Source organism: Asterias amurensis, chromosome 14 (assembly GCF_032118995.1).
Source record: "Asterias amurensis chromosome 14, ASM3211899v1".
Lineage (NCBI taxonomy): Eukaryota > Metazoa > Echinodermata > Asteroidea > Forcipulatida > Asteriidae > Asterias > Asterias amurensis.
The window spans coordinates 19,884,793-19,908,639 of NC_092661.1; the positions used below are offsets into that span (position 1 = coordinate 19,884,793).

The window sequence follows — 23,847 nt, forward strand, 5'->3', positions numbered from 1 at the left end:
TAAAGTCTATCTTGGAAAATAATTTTTAACATAAACATTTGTAAATAATATGATTTGAGAGAAAAAAGTACAAACAAATGATTTATTTGAGATGTTTGACCCCGTTTTTAAAGTGATGGACGGACGTGAGGGACGAACTTGTGCTTGGAACTGCATGTTTTCATAAGACATGTTCAACATTTCATGAAAATAATTGGAATCAATTGGGATAATCTTTGACCTCACAGTAACAAGATAATTGCAAAATAAATTATAAACTTGGTATGAAAGACCTGGTTATATCAGTTTTGGGGTAATGTCCCTCCCTATGTGGCTTTCCAAGTCGGAGTCTTTGTCCCACATCAAAAACTCATTTTTTCATCATCCCCTATTCATCCTGTTATAAGCCTAGTGCCTATTGTGAACACAAAAGGCATTCTATCAGTTGATTTATGTGCAAAGTACAGTTTTGCTATTATTATTGTTAAAATCAAATCACTATAATGGGCAAGAAATAAACATGTCTCAAATTTACCTTGGGAAACATTCTATATATGCTATTTTATTGTTTCTCAATACAGTTACAGGAACAATAGACAATATCAAATAACTCCTTTGTTGCTATGAAAGTGGCCATATGTTAGGGCAGACTGTATGGGTGTCTAAATGCATATATCAATGAAGCATGCAGCGTACCCCCCACACGCACACCCCGCGCCATGTTGTGGGACAGGCTATTTGAATGATATAGTCGCATTCAATACGATCTACATATTTTTCATTTTATTTCATCCCAAAACTCACATTAAATTTATTACACTCTTTTTGTCTGATATAAAATTTGTTTTGATTGTTATTTTTCAATGGTAAAACACCAGTTGGGCTGATGTACAATTTCTTTTATTATGCCTAACCATTGGACTTTAAACCCATTCACTGGTAAGCAAATTTGGTTGCTAATTAAAGTAGGAAAATGTACTTGTTTATATTGTCTGCACTAAAAACTCTGCTGGAAGTTTGTGTGCCTTCTGTAGTAGTTATGAAGCAGAAACTGTTTTTGTTTAGCTTATTGTACGGCGCCATGAGCAATGACTGTTGGATTAGCGCCTTATAAATTTAACAATTGATTGATTGGTTAGGCAGACAGCTGCTAACAGTCAGTTGTTATCATCAGCCTTGTGGTTTTAGGACTATCTGTGGTAGATAGCACTACCCAATTAAATACTGCCCTCTGTTGGCAGGTTGGATGGTGATCGATAGTTCTTGACTGGTAGTTAATAGAGTCGCTTCTCCTGAAGACTGTACTGTTCGAAACGAGTGTACTGTTCGAAACGTTGAGACCAAACCAGCTCTTTTCAGATCTTACTCATGGTTGTACCCACAAGTTTACTATTCATATTTATTTGTATTTATAGTTTTTCTTAGAGTCCCTTAAACTGCTCAAGAGATGAAGCCTTCCAGATGGACATAAAGAATTCCATGGTTTGAGCAAAAGCAAGGTCCCGGTACTCCTCCTGGTAGTGCAAGGGAAGACCAAATTGGACTTCCAGAAGAGACCCTGTTGCTAGGGTTGGCCGAGGTCGAGAACATCAGAAGATGGAAACTAATTATTCATGGTTTTCTGCATGTTGTATACTGTCTTCAAGACGATCCTCGGGTTGATTGGAGCTAGTGAAGTTCAGCAAGTTAAGGTTTGGTGTGGAATACTGCCCTCTGTTGGCGCATTGGAGGATTCTTAAATCATCTCAGGAGAGTCTGACCCATGGAGTCAACTTTGTGTTTCCTCAATTTCATCAAAGTCCGTTTGTGATCTATCATTCTTGATAGCATGGATGGCATAGTTACATGCCTTAGGAGACCCCCATGACCAACGCATTGTGATTGGATTCAAAATCATCCCATGCACTAATCTCATGTTACAGTCATCTGTTGATAAAAACAAACATTCAAAATAAAGTGCCATAGGAATTTCAAGAAATCTCTGACAAAACAAGAAACTGGTTTTCATTGCTTACACTTAACGTGACCATCTAATTTGGTGGTGGATTCATCAAAATGTGGCATGTTAACTGAAACTAGAGGATGTGTAACAATTTGCTCTTCTAAATATCAGTGATTTAGTTTTCAACTAACCCTTCTATACACAGGTACCACAGCCTACCACAAAATACCACACCATCCAGGCTAGCATTGGGTGCATGGGTTTCTTCTGTGTACGAGTACAACAGACAGTGACTGGCACAAAATACCACACCATCCAGGCTAGCATTGGGTCCATGGGTTTCTTCTGTGTACGAGTACAACAGACAGTGACTGGCACAAAATACCATACCATCCAGGCTAGCATTGGGTGCATGGGTTTCTTCTGTGTACGAGTACAACAGACAGTGACTGGCACAAAATACCATACCATCCATGCTAGCATTGGGTGCATGGGTTTGTTTTGTGTACGAGTACAACAGACAGTGACTGGCACAAAATACCATACCATCCAGGCTAGCATTGGGTGCATGGGTTTCTTCTGTGTACGAGTACAACAAACAGTGACTGGCACAAAATACCATACCATCCAGGCTAGCATTGGGTGCATGGGTTTGTTTTGTGTACGAGTACAACAGACAGTGACTGGCACAAAATACCATACCATCCATGCTAGCATTGGGTGCATGGGTTTGTTTTGTGTACGAGTACAACAGACAGTGACTGGCACAAAATACCATACCATCCAGGCTAGCATTGGGTGCATGGGTTTCTTCTGTGTACGAGTACAACAGACAGTGACTGGCACAAAATACCATACCATCCATGCTAGCATTGGGTGCATGGGTTTGTTTTGTGTACGAGTACAACAGACAGTGACTGGCACAAAATACCATACCATCCAGGCTAGCATTGGGTCCATGGGTTTCTTCTGTGTTCGAGTACAACAGACAGTGACTGGCACAAAATACCATACCATCCAGGCTAGCATTGGGTGTATGGGTTTCTTCTGTGTACGAGTACAACAGACAGTGACTGGCACAAAATACCATACCATCCAGGCTAGCACTAGGTACAAGGGTTTGTTAAACAGACTGGCACAAAATACACTGGGTGCCAGACGGAGACCACAGAGGCCATGGCCTCTGTACGTTGCCCCTGGTGTAGGCTGTAGTGTCCCATCAAAAGTTTCCCATACACTTTTAAGATATTTCAATGCCATGGCCTTGCCCATTTAAAGATGAAATTCCAGGCCTGGGGATGCATAGGTTTCTCCTATTTGTACAGCTGATATTATGGGATACTCTGTGGCTTGGTGTACTGTGAATTAGTTAGTCTCCACAGTCTCCTGTGGTATTTTGTGGCAAGGAGAGTTTAGGGATAGTTAAAGGGTATAAGAAGAATATACTCACTTGCTTCAAGAAACCTCTGCAAATCATCTGGAGGGATAAACTTAGTCCAGTCATGAGTGCCATGTGGTACAACCCTCGCTATGTCCTCAGCCCCAATTACTGCTAAAGCATAGGACAGCCACGTCTTGTTAATAGTGGTGAAGAATATCGAACCTCCAGGCTGTTAAATAAGCAATGCATTGAGTTAAACTACAATGGTTGTGATACAATAGCAAAACGTAGAACCCTTATGGTCTTAATGCAGTTGCCAACCCACCCACACTTGTTCCAATCTTCTACCCTCACACCCAGTGACCAGTCCTCGAAATAACCCACAGCACTCACAGCAACTGCCATACTTTTGATGTGGTGTCATTTGCAAAGTTCCATACAAATTTAAATCTTCCTTATAGAAGTACCTTTATCCAGAAAAAATTGCTGTGCCTTGAGTGACTGTGTAATTATAAAACTGAACAAACCTTAGTTAACTGTGAGCACGTCGCTACCAGCCCCTCTACATCACTAACATGTTCCAGCACCTCAGACGCAACAACTGCATCAAACACACCTCTCTCTGTCTCTAATAGTTCCTCTGCTGTTATACACATATACCTCAGTCCTCTGTGTAGCAGAGGATCATGAGAAGCATGTTGTTGAGCCACTTCAATGTTCTCCAATGCAGCATCAATACCAGTCACTCTTGCTCCTAGCCTGGCCAATGGCTGCAAATATTAGTCAATAGAGTTTTGAATAGTTACATCTTGATAATGGGAAACTTTTAAGGATGCTAGATGACAGGTAAATTGTCCTCAGAGCAAAGCCTGTCATTGAGGATTAAGTGTCAAGCATAGTCTAGTCTGGGCCAGTCACAGAGGCTTTCACAATGATTGATTGACTATGCCAGCCTGCAATTTGCAATCATGTGGTGAGTGCATCTCCACATTACGGTCACCCCTCCTACTGTATGACCATTTAATATCATCTGATATGGTTTGGAATGATAGGTGCACTATGCCAGCCTGCAATATGCAATCATGTGGTTAATGCATTTGCACCACCATATAAACAACCCTTGCAATTGAATACATTATCAACTCAATGGCAAATATAGCCGAGTGTGAGAGGGTATGGGGTGCCAAATGTTACTCAACAAAACTCACCTCTGAAAGAATTCCTCCTCCACATCCAACATCCAAGATGACAGAGTCAGTGAGTGGTTGTGGCCTGGCTAAAGTTTGACCTGACCCTTGACCTTTTCTGACCAGACCATCTCTAATGAGTGGTATGCGTAAATCGTTGAGGCTGTGTAATGCCTGGAATGCACCATTCTCATCCCACCAAGATTCAGACAGTCTACGGAACTTCAATATCTCCTCCTCAACCACTGTTGTGTGCAGGGACCGATGCATCCCAAGGGTTGAATAAGATGCTTGTTCCAATCTTTTGTTTAAAGTCAAATCAAATGAAAAAAAATCAAGTGCAACTGTAAATTACGTTGTCAATTAAGGGCACTTCAAATAATATTTTCACTTGAGAATCGTTTGACTAAAGGGAGAATATAGTACTAGTAGACAACAAGTTGAGAAACAGTAATTACATTTTACTCTTACAAATATTATATATATGTGGACCAAATTCAGACTGAACCCAAATGCCACACAGGAGTTTGATCTACCCCAACCACTTTCTCAAACCTATTTTAGAAATGTTGTCTTTCGTCAGACTCACAGAGACGACAGTCGAGGAGGTAAACATTTCAATGAGGAGTACAAATATTTCAATAAATCAAAGCAATTTGTTTTACGATTAGCTTGTTCAGCCTTGCGATACGTAACAACCCTCCTCCCTCAGGCTGTCAAGAGATGAGGGTTGCGATTCACAAGTAGTTCAGGTCAGCCGAACCCCTTCAGCCAGAGTCCCTGACCATTATAGGTTTAATAATAATGGGAATCTGTTTCATGTGCTCTTCTGTGAAACTGAAATAAAAGCTTCACTCTACTCTACTTTTCTTCTTACCATCTCTATTCTTTAATTATAATACCACTAAATTGAAATGTCTTTTTCTGAATCTTTTGTCATGTGTTTGTTGGGCTGGTTTAGTTGCGATAACATAACCCTCCTCCGCCGTCGGGAGGAGGGTTTCACGTTATCGCAACTGTCAACTGTAGGGCTGGTTCAGGTAAGGCTCTCTATAGTTTTAAATGATGTTTTTGTTCGACTATCTATAAAAGACCGACGTTAACATGGTAAAACGAACACAGCTCACCAACAACAAGAGCTGTGTCTTCCCTTGTGTGTTCTCCTAGAAATGAGGTACGTTCCGCTGTTCGGTCGTGAGAGACGATAGCAGAACCATGGAGCAATAAAAACAAACACTATTCTTTTCTTAATAATAATGTTCCGCCCCAACTTGATAATCGTCCCAACTATAGTTGGGACTGGTCCCAACTTGAGCGTTAAAGTTGGGGCATCCCAACTATAGTTGGGACAATAATGCAGGGTACTAGTCACTACCAGTGCGTTGCAGTGGTACCAGGGTTGTTTTTTGCTGCTGTGTGCTTAGTCTGGTTCCCAGACCCAGAAAACTAAGACTAGGCTCTGTCGAATTTAGGGTCCAGTATCGCCCAAAATCACTTGACCAAAAAGGAGGAATTCCTCCTCTTTCGAAGTTATCCGAAATGTTCCAAACGTGTTGTCGTTAACATTCGGACAGTATCGTTGATGTTCGGTACGGACTCGTAATGACAGTCCTGTCGGCCGTAGATCCAGGAGTTTTTATGCCAGTTATTGCCAATGCAGGCATTGTGCCTAAATAAAGCGTTTGCAAAGCAATGCGACAAGTTCAAAATATATAAACCTGGGAAATCGCTCCGGGATCTGGTAAGTTTTTGTCAAAAATATGTTTTCAAAGGTGTTTTGACTTGTGAGTGTTCATAAGAGTTAGACATTGATTGAGGATTAAGTTTCATAATTTTTAAAAGTGGTAAAAATGGGGCTAAATCTGGTGACTAGCTGTCGAAATTATACGTGTTGAACCAGATTGTAATTAATTGACGATCAAAATAATCTCGTAACCCTCCGGCCTGGCGGCCGTTGGGAGGAGGGTTACGTTATCGTGCAGACATGGTTTCCCTGGAGATGACCCCCGACCCTGACAAGTTGCGTCATGCTCTATTTTTAACCGTGGGTGATACCTGACCTAAGAGTTCTAACAAGAGACGTCAAGGAATCTTTGGTCAGGGAACCAGACTACTGTGTGCTGGTTGTGTGTGCACAGATTAAAACAGTGCCTCATGGTGTAAGCTAGTCTGCAGTGTAGTTTAAGGGACGGTATTTTTGTGGCTGGAGCGTGGCGGTGCGTAGCTAAGGGTTTGAGTGGGTAAATTAATTATTCTCAAGAAGTTCTAAATTTTATATAGTTTTATGTTGAAAATTACAGTGGTATGCATTTGAGCCTACTTGTACAAATAGAGATGAACTTGTGGGCATCAAACAAAAAAACATGCCTAGCCTACCCCTAGGGGCCAAGACAATGAATGTACAAGCGAAGTCAAGTTATTTCTACAGTTGGGAGTGGGGGTCCCAACATGCCCAACTAGAGTAATGACTGTCCTAACTGTACCAATGACTGTCCCAACTATAGTTGAGACCATCCCTACCTACCAAACATTGGGTTTATCGTTTAGTTTCCCTAGGTCGACCCCGGTGTGTGGCGTTTTTTTTTTCACAGGACCAACGTGCGCAGATAATTACCCACGTTCGTCTGGAGAAAAAAAAAACGCCACACACTGGGGTTGTCCCAGGGAAGCTAAACGAATGCACCCGAAATATTGGAAAAGTTTCCGTATGGCGCCACCACTTTTTCATTCGATATGAAATAATAAAGTATCTAATTTGCCTCAATCAATGAGATATCCCGTTTTTGTAAAAAAATTGTAAAAAAGCGGTGGCGCCATACGGAAAGTTATCCAAAATATTATAAAATAAATTTGGTCTATCCCCACTACAGTTGGGACAATTTACAATCTTTACTCTAGTTGGGACTGGGGGTCCCAACCAGAGTAATGGCTGTCCCAACTCCCAACTGTACCAATGACCATGATGACTGTCCCAACTATAGTTGAGACCATCCCTACCACTACCAGATAAAATGTTATAGACCTTTCTTTTGCAACGTCACAGCCCGAGTTTTTGCCAACCCAGATTGGAAAACTATGGAAAGCCATAAGTGCAAATCAAGAAAAGATCGCTATTTTTGGTAACAATGTTACCAAATTTGTTAATTTTGTTCAAAAACAAAACAACTAATTATGAGAGGTATTTTATTTAATTGAAAGTTTGCAGAAAATGTTGAATTTTGTTGAAACATCTGTTTTTACGATTGAGTGTTTTACTAACATTCGGCCGACCATGCCAACCAAGGCGGTTTGTTTATCAACAAAAGAAAGGTCTATTAAGACGCCCCAACTTTAACACTCAAGTTGGGACCAGTCCCAACTATAGTTGGGGACGATTATCAAGTTGGGACGGAACAACAAAATAGTCTTACCTTCTTGAAATCATCTTAACGTTAGTTGAATGATGCATTCTTGTTGGTCCCCTACCCACGATAAAACACCATTTCTGATGTTTATGAGCAACAGAGATACCGTGTTTGCAAACTCGTTTTAGCATCTTGAATAAGACCAAAGAATTAAGTCATTTTATTACAAAATCTTTCATCAAATTGTAACCCCCCCAAATCGCGGCACTTGGCATAGGCAGCGTTCATTGTTACGTGTGTACAATCGGTAGTAGTTACCAGACGGTCTCCACTGTCTCAACCACGCAACTGCTTTTAGTCTGGTGCGGATTGTCTTTTTGTCAACATGTACAGAGCCCTCTAGAGGGCAAGAATAGTTATTAACGTTGAAATTAATGTCGTCTGCTAGCATTCAGTAGCACACTAAGTGTCAAGGGTACTATCAGAAAACTTGTTAATAAGTGTTTGTAATTTTCTTTCAGATGTCGGAATCTTTCCGAAAGATTAACACTTCATGCCATACTAGTACAGAGAGGTGACTGAAGGTAAGGAGACATGATTATTATTACAACTCGACTTCAAATAACCTTTTTTGTTTCTTTTATTTTTCTCATCAAAAATTAAAACAAAAGTCCAAAACAGAATGTATACGTATTTCATTGACAGCAAACAACAAAACAATAAGACTCAGGGTAAAAACACCCATATGTTTGCTTACTGCAGATATTATATAATGATAATTTGTAGATGATTTTTCATCATACAGTGTGGACCTTGTCAAGATACAATCATGATAGTGTACAATAAGCAGTACTCAATTGGAACTCTGTCATCTAATATCATTACATGAAACACATACCGTTTAATTAAATCACTTCTCGTGTAGGACCTCGCATTTGCACAACTTAAACAAAGAAACCAAATACTGTTCATAAAGTCGGTGGTTTTGAATTAGGCCTAATTGCTATTGATTTGAAGATCTTTATTTTAGCCTTGTAGACCACTCATCTTATATACCACCCTCTATTGACAAGTTACAGTGTATAATGCAACTCATGTACTTAAGCATTACTACGACTGAACATGACCCAAAGAGTTCTTAAACAAGTCAAGTAGTCACTGCCTCTTTCCTTTGAGTCTCAATCTAATGAACCCATAACAAGCCTCATTGTACTGTGGCTAAATTAACATGCAGGGCAGGAAGGAAGACCAGTCAACCAAAAGGCGACTGTTTTGGCTGTTTATATACCCCACAACTCAATCTGGTTTACCTTACATTTCAATGTTTTGATATGAGACCTTATTGTAAATAAACCTCTGAAAGAAGAAATATGTGTCAGAGTAGACATTTTTATAGTACTCGTTGAATCCTTTAAAGGCAGTGGACACTATTGGTAATTACTCAAAATAATTATCATCATAAAACCTTTCTTGATTACGAGTAATGGGGAGCTGTTGATAGTATAAAATATTGTGAGAAACACGTCCTTCTGAAGTGACGTAGTTTTCGAGAAAGAAGTCAAATTTTCACATGTTTGTTATTTCATGCATATGTTGAGATACACCAAGTGAGAAGACTGGTGTATGACAATTACCAATAGTGTCCACTGTCTTTAACTGGACAAAGTTTATTGGCAACAATTATGTAGTCTTCAAGGCAATTGGAGGATACTCGTTTAATGCCCTTAATTTGGTTGTATTGTACATAAATAACAACTGATCGATGTACTTCTAGATACAGTCTGCGTATAAGGGTTAGGGTAATTTTATAACTATAACATAAACCATCTATGTGCAATTGTCAATTATCATCTCAATCAGGCCCCTCCTTCATTTAATCTTCTCTTATCATTATCATTGGCCCAATCCAATCATAACCACATCCATCCTCCTTCATCCAATCTTATCTAATCTAATCATTATCATCATCCCAATCCCAATCATAACCCCCCATACCTACCCTCTCCCCCCTCCCCCATCCTTCCCACCTTCCCCATCATCATCATCATCATCATCATCATTATTTTCATCCTGTGTTGTATTGGATGTTTTTTTCTCGATTGTTGTAGAGTCCCCATGTCCTAGGAGAAAAGAATAAGAAATGGATCTGTGACAGAAATGATGGATAAGTATTAAAAACTCACTGTTAAAATGAAACGAATGAAGTTAAGTTTGTTTGTGTTTTTTGTTTTCATTTTTCTACTGAGGTAAGGTAGGTTATAATAGCCATGACTTCATGTTTTTCATGAGAATATGAATACAATTGGTATGTCACATGGCTGTTTTCGCAGTGAATGTTTTGCAGGAGTTGAACATAGTTCAAATGTTGGGAATTATTTGTTGCGGATTTGTGACATCATAATTCGTGTCGCATGCTCATTCACATGATGTATGAACTGGGCTTTAATGTGGATGGATTCGACAGACAATATTAACCAATCTATGACCCTACCTCGAAAGTAATTCTGAAAGAGACCTACTACACCAGAAGCACCAGCCCCAGCTGCTGCACCAGCACCACCAACTGCAACAGTACCTGCAGCTCCTAACCCTGCAGCTCCAACTGACTGCAGAACAGCCACTCCACTTCCTGCTGCAATAGCGCCACCATTTGCAATTGCTGCAGAAGACATCATGCCTGCTGCGTAGGATCCTGCTGCTATTCCACCTGCTGTAAATCCTACAGCAGTGAGTACACATGGAGCTGCAACAACAGCACCTACTCCGACCAAACACCCTGCTACAACATGTCGCACACCATAGCCTAAAATATAAAAATAATACAACCATGACAACCATGCAGAATTATAGGCATCACATGTTAAACCAGCCACAGAGCCTGGACTTACCGTACAGTGCAGGCACAAGTTGTACACAACTCAGGGAGTGGGAGTGGCAGCAGAGCAGACCTACCAGGTAAATTTTCATTGTTTACACATAGATTTAGTCTGCTGTCACCTCGCGTACCAAAAGCCCAGCAGCCCGTCAATATAGCTGGGCTGCCGGGCTTTTGGGACGCGAGGTGGCAGCAGACTTACCAGGTTAATCTATGCGTAAACGATAAAAATTTACCTGGTAGAGCTGCTCTGCTGCCACTCCCACTCCCTGAGTTGGGTACAAATTGAAAAAAACAATAAAAAAATCTTATGTTCAATCATGGAAAGTGCGCAGTTTGATTTTTAGCAAATTTGATATGAAGAAAGGGGCATTACATTACTAATTTAATAGCTTTTGAATTGATGATGAAATTTAAAAGAATTCATATAATAATAATGATCAGTGTACAGGGTGTAGTACTAGTACTACTACTCTATGAGTTTCGTTCTGCTTTCAAAGCCGTCGGGGGAGGGTTATGTTATCGCAACTATCACAGTTCACGTGAACTTCACTTCAGTTCGGACAAAAACATTCCAGGGATATACCGTACTTGAAACAGTATGATCCTCAGTACATTTGAGAAAAAAACAGGTTTCATGCAGATTCTCGCATAACAATAACATTCATTGGTTATGACAATGAAATATGTCCAATGATACAATAACAGGATAAAAGCTTACCTCTTTTACGTTCTTTCGGTAACTGAGCCCCAGGTTCTTCCGGTAACTGACCCGAAAACTCCTTAGCAAACTGCTTGGCAAGGTTTATCGACTTTAAACTGGTGTCTCTTTGACCCATGATAAAACACCATTTCTGATGTTTATGAGCCACAGAGATACCGTGTTTGCATACTCGTTTTAGCATCTTGAATAACGACCAAATAAATGAGTCACTTTATTACAAAAACGTTCGCTGTATATGGGGAAACCCCCAAAATCGCAGAAGTTGCTGACAAGGTTCTTTAGGGTACTGCGTTCGTTTAGCTTCCCTGGGTCAACCCCGGTGTGTGGCGGTTTTTTTTCCATGACGAACGTGGGTAATTATCTGCACACGTTGGTCCTGGGAAAAAAAACACGCCACACACCGGGGTGCACCCAGGGGAGAAACGACCTATATGTCTGTAGTACACACACACCCAGACGGTTTTGTAATTGTGTACAGAGCCCTCTAGAGGGCAAAAAATAGTTTTAATTAATAACGTTGAGAATAGTGTCGTCTGCTAGCATTCAGTAGGGCTCTCATGAAGTGTTAGGGTACTATCAGAAAAACTTTTTAAGTGTTTCTAATTTTCTTTCAGGTGTCGGAAAGATTAACACTTCACGCCATACTAAGACACAAAGTGACTAAAGGTAAGGAGACATGTTATTATTTATAATAACTTGACTTCAAATAACCTTTTTCATGTTTCTTTTATTTTTCTCAACAAAAATTGTAACACTATATACGACTATTAACAGAAAAGTGGCTTATTTTATTATTTTCATTAACAGCAAATAACAAAATAATAAGAATGAGGGTCAAATTATACCTATTACTCATGCAAGCTTGTTTGCTGACTGCAGATATAATGATAATTTTCTCTATTAGTATTACACTTGCATTAAATCACAGACAGAAAAATTATGCTAATTTTTCATCATACCGTGTGGACCTTGTCAAGATACAATCATGATAGTGTACAATAAGCAGTACTCAATTGGAACTCTGTCATCTAATATCATTACATGAAACACATACCGTTTAATTAAAGTCACTTCTCGTGTAGGACCTCGCATTTGCACAACTTAAACAAAGAAACCAAATACTGTTCATAAAGTCGGTGGTTTTGAAATAGGCCTAATTGCTATTGAATTAAAGATCTTTATTTAGCCTCATTGTACTGTGGCTATATTAACATGCAGGGCAGGAAGGAAGAGCTGCCAACCAAAAGGTGACTGTTTTGGTTGTTATACATCACTACCTCACATTTCAATTGATTTTGATGTGAGACCTTATTGTAAAATAAACCTCTGAAAGATTATATGTAGAACTCGTTGAATCTTTTGACTGGATAGGTTTTTCGTTCGGACAAAGGTTATTGCCAACAGTTGTCTTTAATGCAATTGAGGGATACTTAGTCTAATGTCCTTAATTTTGTTGTCGTGCACATAAATAACAACTGATCTAGGTACTTTTAGATACAATCTGTGGGTTAGGGTTAGGGTAATTTTATAACTATAAGATCAACCCATTTACAGGTGCCAATTATTATCATCATGATCATCTCAATCAGCGCCCCCACCCCCCAATCCAATCTTTATCTAATAATTATCATCATCCCAATCATAACCATATCCCCCCATACCCTCTCCCCCCTCCCCCAATACCCACCCATCCCCATCTTCCCCATCATCATTATTATCATAATCATCATTCATCATCCTCCTGTGTTGTATTGGAGGTCTTGTTCTCGGTTGTAGAGTCTCCACGTCCTAGAAGAAAAGAATAAGAAATGGATCTGTGAGAGAAATTATGGAGAAATATTAAAAACTCACTGTTAATTAGTTTCAACTGCAGTATACAGGTTAGTAATTGGCGAAGACCATTCTTCTCACTTGGTGTTTTCTCAACTATGCATAAAATAACAAACCTGTGAAATTTTGAGCTCAATTGGTCGTTGATGTTGCGCGATAATAATTAATAATGAAAGAAAAAACACCCTTGTCACACGAAGTTGTGTGCTTCCAGATGCTTGATTCTGAGACTTCAAAACCTAAATCTGAGGTTTTGAAGTCAAATTTGCGGAAAATTACTTCTTTCTCAAAAACTACGATACTTCAGAGGGAGCCGTTTCTCACAATGTTTTATACTATCAACAGCTCACCATTGCTTGTTACCAAGTATGTTTTATGCTAAAAAATATTTTTAGTAATTACCAACAGTGTCCACTGCCATTAATATTTTTAATCATTATGTTTTCATGTGGATGTCTTCCTGCAAATGTGAAAACAATACAAATTTTGACGTCACATGGCTGTTTTCCAGCGAATGTTTTGCAGGAGTTGAACACAGTTCAACTGTTGGGAATTATTCGCTGCGAATTTGTGACGTCAAAATTTGTATTGCGTACTCAATCACATGAAGTATGAACCGGGCTTTAATGTGAATGGATTCGACAGACAATATTAACCAATCTATGACCCTACCTCGAAAGTAATTCTGAAAGAAACCTGCTACACCAGAAACAGCAGCCCCAACTGCTGCACCAGCACCACCAACTGCAGCAGTACCTGCAGCTCCTAACCCTGCAGCTCCAACTGACTGCAGAACAGCCACTCCACTTCCTGCTGCAATAGCGCCACCATTTGCAATTGCTGCAGAAGACATCATGCCTGCTGCGTAGGATCCTGCTGCTATTCCACCTGCTGTAAATCCTACAGCAGTGAGTACAAATGGAGCTGCAACAACAGCACCTACTCCGGCAACACACCCTGCTACAACATGTCGTGCACCATAGCCTAAAATATAAAAATAATACAACCACTACAACCATGTATAGGCATCACACAAAACAGCCACAGAGCCAGGACTATGCGAGTGCAGGTACAATACACCGATCCATTAAGCCAGGTCCAATTATCATTGACCAATCACAATCGCGAAATCTGATCACCATTTGAACCGTTTGGTGATCTTTGCACTAATGGTGATCGGGTTTCGCGGCTGTGATTGGTCAACTGGTAAGGAGGCGGGGCGTAATGGATCGGTCTATTTGTATACAACTCAGGGATGGGGGATACTCTGGAGCACTAGGTGGCAGCAGAGCAGACCTACCAGGTAAATTTTCATTGTTTACGCATTTCTGAGAAGGCTCACATTACAGAGAACAATAGATTTACCTGGTAAGTCTGCTGCCACCAAGCGTCACAAAAATCCCTCAATAAAACATCAAATCTTATAATTATTATCTTCATTCACCACTGCTGTTCCATTTTTAGCAAAGTTTGATATGAAGAAAGGGGCACATCTTTAAAACATATTTAGCCGTTACTTTTATAACTAAGTTTTGAATTTAAGATGAAATTAACAAATTTACATAAATGATACTATCATGCCTACCAAAAAGGCCCTGGAATGTGCAATGTTTATTTTTGTTATTAAACAAAGGGGTTTCATGTTGTATACGAGGACAGTTTTACTATGGTGTGAAGAATTTACAAAAAAAACTAAGCAGGTTTAAAATCTCAGTACCTGGTCTAAGCATAATAAGGGAATAAAAGGGTAGCAAAGAGTTCTTTAACGGCTGTTTAAAACCGGCAGGGTCGTACACGTGACACGCTCTCCACCAATAGGAATAGCGAAACTGTCTGAGGTATTTATGATTCAGGTTTTAAAACTAGGTTGCACTAAAAATAGGCTTCAGACAAACAATTATCAGGTATATACTCATTACTTGAACAGTTTGCTCAGTACATTTGAGAAAAAAATGGGTTTCATGTAGAATATGGCATAACTTTCATTGGTTGTGACAATGAAATTTGTCCAATTATTAACAGGATATTAAAAGCTTACCGCTTTTAGGTTTTTCTGGTAACTTGTCCCCAGGTTCTTCTGGTAACTGACCCGAAAACTCCTTAGCAAACTGCTTGGCAAAGTTTGATGCATTCAAATCTGCCTTCAAACTGGTGTCTCTTCGACTGAAATCATCCAGGGATAGCTGTCGGCTCGACCCATTTTCAAAACTGACCTGTAAGATGATTAGCAGGACAACTTTGAACATTTACTAATTTTTGATTTGGAACGAATTGAGTGTAGCCTGGAGTCTTAAAACTGTTGGTTTATTAGTTTAATTTAATTTAATTAATAAAACCTTTTATTGCACAAACATCAAAATTTCAATACACGTTTATTTCGTACTCTTGTTGAGAAAACAAAACAATTGAGAGAATTAGACAGTACATAGAAATTTAACAAATCTAAAGTGTATTAAATTATACAGAAAAACAATATAAACTAAAAGCAAATAATAAATTAATAACTAGGAATTAACTATGTACAATACAGGAGCGAGAGCATGAGGCTGTTAGTTAAGCCGTGGCTTATAGACAACAGCCTTTATACAGACAAGAAAACAAACAAACAAACAAACAAACAAACAAACAAACAAATAAACATCGAAGAAGAAACAAGGGCAAGACAATTACACACTGACAACACAAAATGCTGACGACAAAAACACAAAGAGTGTTAAACCAGGCTAACTGAAGACGACAAAAGAAAATAAATAAGTGGAGAGAAAAGCTATGTCACATAGTGGGAGAGGAGGAATCTTTTGTAAAAGATCTTAAATCGACCCACGAACAGCATTGATCTTAAATTGCTGGATCTGGTTGAGTAGTCATGGACTTCATGAACCGATGTGAAGAAAGTGGAAAATGATCGAGGAAGGAGATTATTAGTATATTTGAACATAAAAATGCCAGTTTGAAGTTTATTGATGTCAGTAATAGTAAGGGTGCATAGACGCGCGAAAAGGGGTGCAGAGTGGTCCCGGAAATGAGAAAAAGTGCATATGCGAATGGCCCTTTTTTGGATAACAGACAAGGACGTTCAATTTACTATTGCTGGTAGTGGTATGCGCCCAGACAATGTTACAATAATTCAAATACGGTAGAATAAGAGAGTTGTACAGTAAGCGCATAGAGGTAGCTGGAAGAAAGAAGCGGAGTTTAGATAGAACGCCTGTGTTTTGGGAAACGGTTTTAGAAATAGAAGAAATGTGTTCAGTCCAGGAAAAGCTTTGATCAATGGTAACGCCCAGAAATTTTGCAGAAGATACCCTGTTGATGGGAATATTGTCAATAACCAATTGAGGCAAGAAAATCTCTAGTGGACGAGCTGACTTGGTAAAGAGAATAAAGTTAGTTTTGTTGTGATTTAAAGAAAGTTTGTTTGCTTTAAACCACGAAGAAATAGAGCAGAGTTCAGAGTTGAGAGTGTCTATCAAGGAAGTAACGTCCTGGCTAGAGTAAAAGATGGTTGTATCGTCGGCGAAAAGAGTGAAGTTCAGAAGCGAAGAAGAGTTGTGAAGATCATTGATGTAAATCAGAAAAAGCAGTGGCCCAAGGATAGAGCCTTGAGGCACCCCATGCCGGATGTTCTGACGATTACATTGTGGTGCAAAAGGGAAACCCGGAACAGGCACAAAGGCCCAGTAGTCAAAGACCATCATTTTTTGTTTAATATATAAATGTTTCGAAGTTCATTTATTTACCTACCGTTATAATTCTTCCAGTTTCATCCTCTTGCACTGCACTGACAGCCACGATGAAAATTAAAACATCATGTTCATTTCGGACTGGACGGTTATTTTGAAAAAGTATGAGCTTGTTTGCAGATTCAAGTTTCTCTACCCACCACATGATGATCACAACTCAGGTAGCTTATGTTTTATAATATGACATTTGCCTGCTGTAATTAAGCGTACGTGTCATCCCACGCTAAATTGCGAAAACGTTTACGTTAAATGCATGAACTTATTTATGGCTGCGCTCGCCAGCTGTTGGCGCAATCTTCGAAAATGCCAATTGTTTTAATTTTGCGCGGGCGCGCGCGATTTGTATTCGTGTTTGCATTAATAATAAAATTACCGTGCGTAAATTTCAAAAAACGTCAACTAACACAGATTGCGCTCGACAGATGCGCATTTACCGAAAATAATCTTTGTAGGGAATTCCCCGGTTCACGTCACGTGACAATGCTCCATGGTTTCAACACGACGGTGCACACGCAATATTGTTTGTCGACTTTAAATTTCTGTATCTTTCATTTATGTTTGATTCCGGGCGTCTGAAAAGACGTTACACATCATTTTAATGCCTTATTAAATAATAGCTGAAACTTGTGTAAAAGAAACGTCTGACTAGTTAGGCCATGCACTTTCTTATTATTAATAATATTGATAATTAATTCAACAGAATTCAAGACGTAACGTTTTCGGCATATGCTTCTTTTATTTTCCCAAAAAACTAGAAATGCATTGTGATTTATTTATTATAAAACATTTTAATTTTTTGTTTGAGGCGTAAAAAAAAAAAAAAAAGATTACAAAAGTTTCCTAGCTTGTTCGTTGACTGAAGAGCTGATACTTTTTTGATCGCTTTTATTGTTATTATTACTATTATTATTATTACTATTATAATTGCCAACATGGCATTCATCACACTTATCTACGTAAAATGTATGCATATTATTATAAGGACTGATTTCACCTTAAACAAATTATTTAGCACACTTAAGGATTTTTTTGCCACTCTGCTATATTATATTACTAAGTGAAATAGACACAAGTTTTTAATACTGTTTGCTATAAAGCACTTTTCAGTCAATTTTTGCAAATGAAGTAATACTTTGCAGCTTAAAAATGAACTAAACCAAATGTAACTGTTCATCAAGCAGGTCTGTTCTGGTAGTCTTATTTCCATACAGTTTTTTAATGGTGCAGGAAGAGCCAAGAACCAAAAATTGATTGTTTTGTTTTTATATCCTATCTGAATGACTAACAAAAAATAATGCTTCGTGGCAGATTATTTTTCAAAATTTGTAAACATGTTTCAGCCCAAGCAGTATCTTTCTCAAAGGGTAGTGCAAGAAGTCTTTCTTTAACTGTAAATGAGTTTTCAGAAAGATGTGAGACAACTTTTTAAAAAATCTATTTCCATTCAACTCAATTATATAAAGGTCTTAAGATTATTAATGAATTACAATCTGTGTCTGTGTCACGTCATTCCTTAGAGGACTTCTTGACCCTAACTGCATCTACTACAGCAGAAACAGCAGCCCCAACTGCTGCACCAGCACCACCAACTGCAGCAGTACCTGCAGCTCCTAACCCTGCAGCTCCAACTGACTGCAGAACAGCCACTGTACTTCCTGCTGCAATAGCGCCACCATTTGCAATTGCTGCAGAAGACATCATGCCTGCTGCAATGGATCCTGCTGCTACTCCACCCGCTGTAAATCCTACAGCAGCGAGTGCAATTGGAGCTGCAGCAACAGCAAGTAATCCGCCAAAAAGTGCTGCTGCAAGATGTTTCTTCTTGAATTCTAAAATACAAAACAAAATTAAAAAACTGTCAGATTTAGGCTTGCATTTGCATGAGTGGCATAATAAATTTGTTGTTAAAGACTGTGGACACTATAGGTAATGGACAAAGACCAGGTTCTCACTAGGTGTGTCTCAACATATGCATAAAATAACAAACCTGTGAAAATTTGAGTTAAATCCCTCATCGGAGTTGCGAGATAATAATGGAAAAAAAACCACCCTTGTCACACGAGGTTGTGTGCTTTCAGATGCTTGATTTCGAGACCTCAAACTTTAAATCTGAGGTCGCGAAATCAAATTTGTGGAAAATTACTTTTTTCTCGAAAACTACGTTACTTCAGAGGAAGCCGTTTCTCACAATGTTTTATACTATCAACCTCTCCCCATTACTCGTAACCAAGAAAGGTTTTATGGTAATAATTATTTTGAGTAATTACCAATAGTGTCCACCGCCTTTAAGACATGGAGTGGGGGCTCTTACTGTGCTTTCTCTTTTACTTTCATTTATAACTAGGCTAGTTTTTAAATGCATAGGAGCGGCTTTCTTACCAGGATGAATTTATAACTTCTCAAGGATTATATTCACCTTGTTTTTAAACAACATGCTTAATATCAGGTTTTTAGAGATTTAAAAAAAAAAGTTTTTTGGCTGGTTAATAAAATTATAAATGTCAAATTTAAACTCAGTTTTTAAGCAAAAAAACAACAAACAAATAAACAAACAAACACCCCCCCCCCCAAAAAAAAAACCCCCACAAAAACAACCAAAAACAAACAAACAAACAAACAAACATACAAACAAACAAACGAACACACAAACAAACACCCCCAAAACAAAAAAAACACAAACAAACAAACAAACACACAAACAAACAATTAAACAAACAAATAAACAAACAAACAAACCAGGTGAAATAATAATCGTTAGAAGACAACTTACTAGTTTTAGAAGCAGCTGGCTTTAATTGGCCTGAAAACTTCTTAGCAAACTGCTCGGCAAAGTTTGATGCCTTCAAATCTGCCTTCAAACTGGTGTCTTCTGGGCTGAAATCATCCAGGGAAAGCTGTAGGCTCGACCCATCGTCAAAACTGACCTGTAAAATTACAATTTTTGATAAAGACAATTATTTTTATTGGGACACCACCAACAAAGATTTTGTTTAGAATAAATTATGTTAGTGATGATGGCTCAATACGTAAGTTTTGCGTAATCTCCACGTGACTCTGGTAGAAAAAACGCACATGTTTTTCTGCAATTAGTATACAGCAAGTGTATGTAATCAAATAACTAAATAAGCATCAAAAACAAACTCATCATGAGAGGGATCATTTTCCGCACGTCGCAACAATAGCCGCCCGAATTAACTCCAATTTCACTGATGATTTGAAAACCACACTTTTTTACCCTATAGCCCAATCGATTAAGTACTCATCAGGTGTGAAAAAACTGGCAAGAAATGGTGGCGAGGTCATAAAAATGTGTCCATGAGTACAGTCAGAGATCAATCTACGTATATAGTGACTCAAGTGAGTAAAAAAGTGTACAACTACTGCATGCAGAGACCAGACAAAAAATGAAGTTTGGTTACAAAAAGTCTGCATCCGGTCACCGCTTTATCTCAGGTCGATTATTTATCCTTGGGGTTTACCGTGAATGCACATAGTGAGCCGGGCAGTATTCAAACAAAATCAAGCCGTGTTCAGGTATGGTGGTTTTTACAATGCTGCTCGGCTCGTTTATATTACACTCCATTGTGTGTGCTTAATTTCCCTTTGTATGAAGGTCAACAATTTGCGTTTCAGCAACCAATATAAAAGTCCAACATCACCATCTAAAACCATCAAAATAATAGTTCCTTTTTCAGCATGCGTCTTTTTTCTCCCAACAAAGTATTTTGTAACTCGTGTAAGAACTTTTTAATGAGTTTTGATATTCATTTATTTTAATATTTACCTTAATTTTTCTTCCAGTTCCATCCAAATATGCACTGACAGCCACTATGGCCACGATGAAAATGTGAGAGCCATTTTTATTTAGGATTAGACTGCCATTTTTGATAAGAATGAGTTTGTTTTTAGAAGAGACAAGTTTCACAGTCCACCACATGGTTGTATTTTATGAAGATACTTTGTGGGAGATAGCCTATGGCGTGTCAAACGTTGCATTATTCGATAATGTACAATATATGTGCGATGTTTCTCATATATATGCGATAATTGTCACATTTGTGCGATATTCATTTGATGTATGCAATAAATGTAATATATATGCAATAAATGTAATATATATGCAATAAATGTAATATATATGCAATAAATTGTAATATATGTGCGATAAATTGTAATATATGTGCGATAAATTGTAATATATGTGCGATAAATTGTAATATATGTGCGATAAATTGTAATATATGTGCGATAAATTGTAATATATGTGCAATAATTTGCAATATATGTGCGATAATTTGCAATATATATGCGATAATTTTTAATATATGTTTGATAATTTTGTAGTATATTATATGCGATCATTTGTATGCGATGTTTTGTGACGGTATACATATGCGATAATTTAATATACATGTGCGATGTTCGTTCTTATATATGTGCGAAAACGGAATTGTGGGATATAGTATGGCTTCCTGTCCACTTGATCCCCGTATCCGTAATGTTTTAGATCGGGCCAGACTATACTCTGGACGGTATAGTATGGTTCCTATGGTTCAATGAGATTGGCGTAGGGTTTATAGTGATGGTCAGGGTATGAGACTCGAGCAGCGTATTTCCGAAATAGCCAGCCAGCCGCGTATTCGGATAATAGAACACATACAGTACAGGGAGGTGACAAAATGTTGCATTTTGCTCAAATCTGAAGGTGAAGATCTGTTTTACTCGAACGAATTCTGCAATATTAGCATAATTTAGATATATTAATTGATAATATGTCAATTTCATAGCTTCACATGATTAAAAAAATAATTTATAAAAAGTGAAAAACATTAATAAAACGTCAAAAAATGACCCGCAAACAAAAAGGCAAAAATTTGTATTTTGTGTTTTTTGCATTTTTTAATATGTCAAAAAACATCACTGTGAAATACAAAACCATAACTATAAATGTGGTGCTTAATATTCCAAAAATTTGAAAAATGATTTTGCAAACAAGACACAGTTGAATTTTTATAGCACAAGAAGTTTTAAATTTTATTGACAACAATTAAAAATAATCAATCATGAGTGTTTCAGATATAGCTCGGTAATTTACTAACTTTAACTGTTCTACAATTTAAAGTCACCTGGAAATAGAAGTGTTTTTCTTTCAAACATAAGAGTATATGCTTACGAACAATAAAAAAAATTATTTAGTAATTGATAAGACAAACATTTTCTTTTTATTGCAGAATCAATAATAGTTGACCAATTTAGCCAGCTCAAAATTTGATACGTTTAGTCTATCTTCCTTCAAGATTCTGGAACAAGAAAGCAACTTTTCGTCTTAACGAAGGGTTCAAATTCTTTTCAAATTGTGTTTAAGTCCACCGTCTATGTAATTGGGCGGAATGTACATTGACAATGGCGTCAGAATAACTGTGGTTAATTAACCACTAGATAGTGAACCAAATTTACCCAGCTCCAAAATTTGATACGCCCACTATATTAGTCTTGAAAGTTCTGGATTACAAATTAAATGTTTTGTTTTAACGAAGGGTATAAATTCTTTTCAAGTTATGGTTTTGTATTTCACAGTGATGATTTTTTGACATATTAAAAAATGCAAAAAATACAAAATACAAATTTTTGCCTTTTTGTTTGCGGGTCATTTTTTGACGTTTTGTTAATGTTTTTCACTTTTTATAAATTATTTTTTTAATCATGTGACGCTATGAAATTGACATATTATCAATTAACATATCTAAATTATGCTAATATTGCAGAATTCGTTCGAGTAAAACAGATCTTCACCTTCAGATTTGAGCAAAATGCAACATTTTGTCACCTCCCTGTACTGTATGTGTTCTATTATCCGAATACGCGGCTGGCTGGCTATTTCGGAAATACGCTGCTCGAGTCTCGTACCCTGACCATCACTATAAACCCTACGCCAATCTCATTGAACCATAGGAACCATACTATACCGTCAAGAGTATAGTCTGGCCCGATCTAAAACATTACGGATACGGGGATCAAGTGGACAGGAAGCCATACTATATCCCACAATTCCGTTTTCGCACATATATAAGAACGAACATCGCACATGTATATTAAATTATCGCATATGTATACCATCACAAAACATCGCATACAAATGATCGCATATAATATACTACAAAATTATCAAACATATATTAAAAATTATCGCATATATATTGCAAATTATCGCACATATATTGCAAATTATCGCACATATATTGCAAATTATTGCACATATATTACAATTTATCGCACATATATTACAATTTATCGCACATATATTACAATTTATCGCACATATATTACAATTTATCGCACATATATTACAATTTATCGCACATATATTACAATTTATCGCACATATATTACAATTTATCGCACATATATTACAATTTATCGCACATATATTACAATTTATTGCATATATATTACATTTATTGCACATATATTACATTTATTGCATATATATTACATTTATTGCATATATATTACATTTATTGCATACATCAAATGAATATCGCACATATGTGACAATTATCCCATATATATGAGAAACATCGCACATATATTGTACATTATCGAATAATGCAACGTTTGACACGCCATAATAGCCATGTACGCAATATGTTGATAATCAAGTATTTTGTGAGGGGCGTAAAAAATGGAAACTCGATCGTCACTCTGCCATGCAGCCTCGTTCCCCAGGGTATGTCGAGCAATACGTGGTTTACTGCAAACACGAACGTGGTTGAAAATAAAGTAAACCTCTGGGACGAGGTTGAGCTCATAATCGAACGTGTTCAAAATGCATAGAGTTAGGC

General features: G+C 37.8%; 4 protein-coding genes across 5 annotated transcripts; all 4 read right to left on the reverse strand.

Moving 5' to 3' along the window:
- Window positions 1–93: 93 nt before the first annotated feature.
- LOC139947553 (ubiquinone biosynthesis O-methyltransferase-like) lies at window positions 94–8,134 on the reverse strand. The gene is made up of 5 exons (XM_071945495.1): window positions 7,900–8,134; window positions 4,511–4,790; window positions 3,830–4,072; window positions 3,372–3,531; window positions 94–1,905 (listed from the first exon to the last, which is right to left on the reverse strand). Exons 1-5 carry the CDS (start codon window positions 8,022–8,024, stop codon window positions 1,748–1,750), a joined length of 966 nt encoding a protein of 321 aa, XP_071801596.1. The 5' UTR covers window positions 8,025–8,134; the 3' UTR covers window positions 94–1,747.
- Window positions 8,135–8,465: 331 nt separating this feature from the next.
- Window positions 8,466–11,851, reverse strand: LOC139947027 (uncharacterized). 2 transcript variants are annotated; one of them, XM_071944846.1, is made up of 3 exons: window positions 11,430–11,851; window positions 10,325–10,636; window positions 8,466–9,953 (listed from the first exon to the last, which is right to left on the reverse strand). In XM_071944846.1, exons 1-3 carry the CDS (start codon window positions 11,611–11,613, stop codon window positions 9,829–9,831), a joined length of 621 nt encoding a protein of 206 aa, XP_071800947.1. In that variant the 5' UTR covers window positions 11,614–11,851; the 3' UTR covers window positions 8,466–9,828. The 2 variants fall into 2 exon arrangements, with proteins under 2 accessions (XP_071800947.1, XP_071800948.1); XM_071944847.1 differs by having other exon boundaries at window positions 9,862–9,979.
- A 288-nt stretch (window positions 11,852–12,139) lies between these two features.
- LOC139946943 (uncharacterized) lies at window positions 12,140–17,290 on the reverse strand. The gene is made up of 4 exons (XM_071944731.1): window positions 17,007–17,290; window positions 15,301–15,475; window positions 13,935–14,246; window positions 12,140–13,220 (listed from the first exon to the last, which is right to left on the reverse strand). Exons 1-4 carry the CDS (start codon window positions 17,148–17,150, stop codon window positions 13,159–13,161), a joined length of 693 nt encoding a protein of 230 aa, XP_071800832.1. The 5' UTR covers window positions 17,151–17,290; the 3' UTR covers window positions 12,140–13,158.
- A 103-nt stretch (window positions 17,291–17,393) lies between these two features.
- On the reverse strand, window positions 17,394–23,756 carry LOC139946944 (uncharacterized). The gene is made up of 4 exons (XM_071944732.1): window positions 23,639–23,756; window positions 20,790–20,978; window positions 19,776–19,929; window positions 17,394–18,834 (listed from the first exon to the last, which is right to left on the reverse strand). The coding sequence occupies exons 2-4, from the start codon at window positions 20,940–20,942 to the stop codon at window positions 18,512–18,514; spliced, it is 630 nt and encodes a 209-aa protein (XP_071800833.1). The 5' UTR covers window positions 20,943–20,978; window positions 23,639–23,756; the 3' UTR covers window positions 17,394–18,511.
- Window positions 23,757–23,847: the final 91 nt, after the last annotated feature.